At 66.5% G+C, this 5,716-nt stretch overlaps 1 protein-coding gene across 1 annotated transcript; it reads right to left on the bottom strand.

Moving 5' to 3' along the window:
- Positions 1–170: 170 nt before the first annotated feature.
- Positions 171–5,041, bottom strand: RABL6 (RAB, member RAS oncogene family like 6; the record flags this gene model as incomplete). Its single annotated transcript, XM_006109493.3, has 6 exons — positions 4,827–5,041; positions 3,347–3,487; positions 2,918–3,023; positions 1,804–1,907; positions 410–729; positions 171–235 (listed from the first exon to the last, which is right to left on the bottom strand). Coding segments are annotated over exons 1-6 (936 nt in total), but the record flags the coding sequence as incomplete, so codon positions are not given.
- Positions 5,042–5,716: the final 675 nt, after the last annotated feature.

Below are 5,716 nucleotides of genomic sequence, written 5' to 3'. Positions count from 1 at the left end.
GGCCGCGGCGCTCGGTTCTCGGCTCTCTGACCCGCCTCCCCCCCAGCACCTGTCCGTCTGAAACGAGGAAGAGCTCAGCGAGGACAGGCTAAGCTTCCCAGGGCTTTGAAAAGCAAGCCGATCCCAGATGCCCACTCCTTGCTCATAACGAGCTAAACCTGACACCTAACTGATGTAGGAACAAATTCCTCGACGTCCTGGACTTTCGCTGGGGCCTCTGCAGCCGGAGCCGGATCTGTGCCCGCAGGGCCAGGACGCAAGCCGGGGTTGGCCTGTGACTGGGCCGTCACACTGCCCACCCAGGGGGAAGGGGACCCGGTCCCAGTCTGGAGGAGCTCACAGGGCCAGGGTGATGGTGCCATCAACGCTTGGGCTGCCCACACCTTCCGAGGGGCCCCCTGGGGCCTACCTGGGGGGGGAGGGGCCACCTCGGCAGCTGGCGAGGTCCCAAACAGCCGGGAGATGATGCTGCGTCTCGGGGCTGGAGCGGGGGCCACGGGGGGCGCTGGGGGCAGCGGGGCCTCTGAGGGGGACGGTGGGGAGGGGCAGGCAGAGGGGGCGGAGAGGGGCAGCTGTGGGGCCGGCTGGGGCGTGCTGGGGCTGGAGCTCCCCGTGGACACGGCGCTCACAGGTACCACCGGTGACTGGGAGCCGGAGGACGGGCTCTGCCCGTTGGCCGCCAGCGGGGACGTGTGGCCTCGGCTTCGCGCCTCCATCATCTCCAGGAAGCTGGGGGCACAGGTGGGAGTGAGGAGGCTGCCTCCCTGCCTCTCCCTCTTATTTTTGGCGACAGGTGTCCCTGTCCTCAGGCCCAGCAGCCTCGTAGCAAGCAGAGCCTCCCTGGGGCAGAGGGCTGGGAGGAGACGGGCCGCAGGCCAGCCTGGCCCTCCCACCGTGCAGATGGCAGGACTGGTGCTGAGACAAGCCCTGCTGCTTGCACCTGGGCCTGTGGGGACCGGGAGGGGGTCTAGGCTGGTCCCCCTCCCCCTTAGATTGGACTTCGGGGAGGAGTATGGCATGGCTAGGAGTGGAGTCTGGCCTCTGGCCCCACAGCACGATGCTGGCTCAGTCCAGTCCCCAGCCAGGCCAGCCCCCTCTCCCCCGCAGTCGGCTGACCTGCTGGAGGCACAGGCAGCTCTGGAGCCTTTGCTGTCGATGACCAGGTCAGCCCCCCCGGTCAAGGAGCTGAGGACCCTCCCCTACGCTGGCCCCAACTGGAAGCCAAGCTCAAAATGGCGCAACCTCAGCCAGAACACGTCCTGCTGAGGCCTCGGGTAGAATGCTGCCCGACCAGCGGCACTGGCAGCACAGGCCACGTGGCCAACAGGCCGGGCTGCGCGCCCTGTCCCTGCACCCGGGGCTGTGCGGGCAGCCCCCCAGCAGCCTTCTCTGGTGCCCCCAGTCCTGTTGTGCCCCCGGCCCAGAGCCACTGTGGGTCCTGCCAGGACACCTCCAAGGGCCCGGCCCCAACGAGCTTGGTGGGGAGAGGCCAGGTGGCTTCCACTGGAAATCTAACCCACATGTTCTAGACAAGCGCTATTTTACCCTAGTTTACCCCACATATCTCACTGGTGGCATTAACGACAGAGCCCCCCGCCCCCCAGGGCCTGTGCTCAGCTCTGAGCACCTCCACCTTCACCTCGAAAGTGACTCGGATGTTCGGACCCACAGGTCACCCGGCCGATGGGCCTGCTGGGCTGGCGGTGCTGCCCTTGTCTTGCTAGCACTGACCCTGCCGCAGGCGTGGTCCTGCCGGCCGTCCCTGAGCCCTGCCCGTGCCCAGCCTCCGGCCCGGCTGCATACATGCTGTAGTTCTGGTCCTCGGTCTCCTGCTGCACCGACAGCTCCTCCAGCGTGGCGTCGATGTCCAGCTGGTTTGTCTCCAGCTGCCGCAGCAGCGTTTCTCTCTGCAGGGAGGAAGTGACACCTGAGGGACACGCCGCGGCAGTGACCGTCCCCTCCAGCCTCCCGGCCGCCACTGAGGAACCAACAGCTGCCGAGCACGGGAGGCAGAGACCTGGACGTTCACACCACCTCCTCCCCGTGGCCAGGGTGACACCTAAGGCGCTCGGTGTGGCTATGACGATGCCAGTGCCAGGGACAAACCACCCAGCTAGCCCTGCACACAGGTGCTGCCTGTGCTGTGGCACCACGTGCGGAGGCCGGTCCAGGGTGCACGGGGCCGCCCGCCACTGGGTGCTGTGTGTGCGTCACACTGGATAGAAAGTTGAAGGACAGAGTGACACCAGGGGCGGAAGAACAGGTGCAATGACAGGGCCTTCGCCCCGGCCACGCGGACAGCACCAGCGACCCAGCCCATGAGGCCCGTGAGGCCTCCCAAACCAAAGGCGAGAGGAAAGGAAGACGCTGGTCTCTGTGAGTCCCACTTCCGTTTGGAGAGAACGGAGCCAATGCGGCTTCGGGGCGTTAGGTCAGCACGCGGTGACCAGCCGCGTGGACGTCACGCTTCCTGGCCAGAAGGTGTCACCTCTACGGCCCCAAAGCAAAGTGACAGCTGCGTGTGGGTGGACCGAGGAGTCCCCGAGTGCGGACAAAGCCGTGTGTTATGTTAAGGGATGGACGGCTCTGTGGTTGACAAAAGCACACGGAGATGCGAGGGGCCAGCACTGGGGAAGTGGAGCGAGGGCACAGACCTCGGCACCATCTTGGCAACTCCCTGTAAATCCAAAAATCACCCCCAAAAGATAAAAACTAAAGCTTTATAACACCCAGCAGGTGCGGCACCCGGCAGTGGGCTGTACCCCGGCACAGCGGGGAGGGGCCGAGCACCCCCAGGCTGCTGAGGCCTGGTCCAGAGGGTCGCTGTGGGCACCCAGTGAAGAGGGGTGGGCACAAGGGCCAGAGAAGCATGGTGCAGGGGTCAGCGCCCGTCCACGGGGAGGCGGGCAGGGCTCACCTGCAGCTGCAGGAAGGGGATGTTGAAGAACTTGTGAAGGTACTTGAGGCCAAAGCTGTTCTTCATGGAGGACTCGGCGTAGCGGAAGTAGGAGGAGCCCGGTGGTCTGTTCAGAGAGGAGGGAGCGCCCGGCCATGGGGCAGGACTGCACCTGGGCCAGGCTGCCCTTTTGCCCCCAGGCCCCTGGGGTGCCTTCAGCAGGTCACCACCCCCAAGTGGCCCTGGGCCTAGACTAGAGCCTACAGGGTGCGGCCTGCACTGGCTGGTGCGCTCACCCCTCCCCTGCCTGCCGGGTGCCAGGAAGCCAGCTGCCACGCGGTCCTCAGCCCTCCCCGCTTTTCCCCGAGTCCACATCCCGTCCCACACCATCCCCAGCTCCAGGCCCCAGATCTCCGCGAGGCCTCCTGCGGTCTCCCCAGCGACACGCACCTGTCCAGGCGGTCCATGAGGTCGCGCACGTCGTCAGGCAAGATGACGCGGTGCTCGCCCATGTCGCGGTAGTTCCCCAGCACGCACACGGGCACGTGGGTCGGCACCTTGGGGAGCTCCCGCAGGATGTAGCTGAAGGTCCTTCGGAGGCAAGGTGAGGAGACCCACCTGAGTTTCAGCCCCGAGACCCCTGCCCCGTGCAGCACGTGCCCTGGACCGATGGAACCCCTCCTGTGCGGGCAGTGCCCGTGGCTCACACCGGGGCACGGGCACGGGCGGCCCCGCCTGCCCCAGCTCTCCAGCGCTGCTCTTCCTGGACTGAAGGTCATTGCTCAGCGAAGCCCCGGGACACTTCAGTGACAGTGTCCGTGCCAAAGCCCACAGCAAAGCCACCTGACTCCCGGGCTCAGGGCCCACTGCAGCGCCCACGGGAAGCCCCTTCTTCCCTGGCATGTCCCCGAGGAGCGTGCTGCCGCTTTCCGCGCAGGTACGTGCGACACATGTGCTTGGGGCTCCACCACCCATTCCACATCTCCGACACGCTGCCTGCCCACCCAGCGGTCTGTCACGTGGGTGCTGGTGGTCAGTGCACACCAGACCCCCGGGACCTGAGTCACCGCTGGGCACCATGGGAGACGGATGAGCCCGCCCAGCACACCCAGGCATGCGAGGGAGATGCCGGCACTGCAGGGGCGTGCGATGCTCAGGAGAGCCGGGCTGGGTGCCAGACGCGGGATCCACACACGGGCACGCACTCCAGCGCAGTAACAACAGTAACATTTACAAGGCCGAGTAAGCGGCAGAGTGAACGCACTCCAGCGCAGTAACAACAGTAACATTTACAAGGCCGAGTAAGCGGCAGAGTGAACGCCCCCGGCCGTCTCTAAACCACCGTCAGCCCTCCCTCTGCATCCTGAAGACCTCCATTCGGTGGCAGCTCGAAGCCCAGAGGCTGCTGGTGCCGCCCCGTCAGCTCTCCCGGGGTCCCAGCGCCAGGCAGGACAGGCACCGAGTCCCACGCGGCTCCAGGCAGAGGCCCTGGGAACTGGCGCCCAGCACCCCACAGGCACCGAGTCCCACGCGGCTCCAGGCAGAGGCCCTGGGAAATGGCGCCCAGCACCCCACCCTCCCCCTGCACCTCCCTCGTGCTGCTCCTGCGCGGGAGCCCCAACAAAAGGCCACTTGATTCCACCAGATTCTGGACGGTGTTTGCAGGAAAGGCTGGGGGCTGTGCAGGCTCAGGCCTCGCCCCCACGTGAGCGTCTGCCTCCACGCAGAGGGGAACACCCCCACGCTGGCCCAGTGCACGTGCAGACCCAAGACATCTGGTCCGGTTCTGTGTAGCTGGCCTGCCACCGTGCACAGCCCAAGGCTGGCCCTCAAGCACTTGGCACTAGTGGTGACGCCGGCGGAACCGCCATCTGCTGGACCTGTGGAATGTCCCAGGGGGGTGGGTGCGAGGAGCCGGGCACCCTCTTACCACTGCTTGGTGATGTCGAACATCATGACCACCCCGTTGCAGTTCTTGTACACGTCCAGGAACTCGGCGTCCAGGGCCATCTCAGACTCTGCCTGGGACGGGAGGGAGTCAGGCATGAGCGACGCGGCTGCGGGCAGGACCCCCAGGGGAGCCCACGGGGGAGCCCACGGCTCCCAGGAACGCCGAACAGGCCTTTCCATTTTGGGAAAACACAGATGACGTAGTGTGGGCGGGGAAACTGCCTCAAGGGGTCTGGCGGGAACATTCAGACTCTGGGCCGCCGTGCCTGTGCCTCTGCCTGGCCTGGGGGGGCCTCCTCCACTGGCCACCACAGCACCTCCCTCTCAGGCCCCAGCAGGAGAGTGCAGGGTCCAGGCCCCACAGCAAGGCCCGCGTCCCAGCATGAGGAAGCACACTTGCAGAGAACCTTCTAGAGCATGCAGGCCGCGGCGGCTGCCGTGCTGGGGGCAGTGGTCACCCCCACACACAGGGGCCCGGTGGGCACTTCACCTTCCTACCACGAAGGGGAGTGGGGAGGCTGCCCACCCCAAGGCCGGCTGCAGGCGCAGGGGGAGCAGGGCCCCTGGAGGAAGTGGGAAGCCACCCTGGACGGAGACCGCGGCCGGCCCAACTTCTCTGTGTCGGGGTGGTGGCCACATGGCAGCCCACTGGGAGCCACGCTCATGCCCACCGGCACACAGGCCACGGCACGTCCTGTGCTTTCAGGCCCGAGGCCTCTGGGTGGGGTACAGACTGGCAAGTTCCCCGAGCCCCGCTCAGGTTGCTCAAACTCCACACAGGTCGTGCGGCAGGGGCTCTGGGGCCCAGCCACCCCGTGACCACAGGCAGCACAGGGTCCCGTGAGCAGCTGGGACAGGCAGGCAGGGGGT

Source organism: Myotis lucifugus, unplaced genomic scaffold (assembly GCF_000147115.1).
Source record: "Myotis lucifugus unplaced genomic scaffold, Myoluc2.0 scaffold_10515, whole genome shotgun sequence".
Classification (NCBI taxonomy): domain Eukaryota; kingdom Metazoa; phylum Chordata; class Mammalia; order Chiroptera; family Vespertilionidae; genus Myotis; species Myotis lucifugus.
Note: the sequence above shows the minus strand (reverse complement) of the source record. Positions and strands in the feature narration are given on the sequence as shown.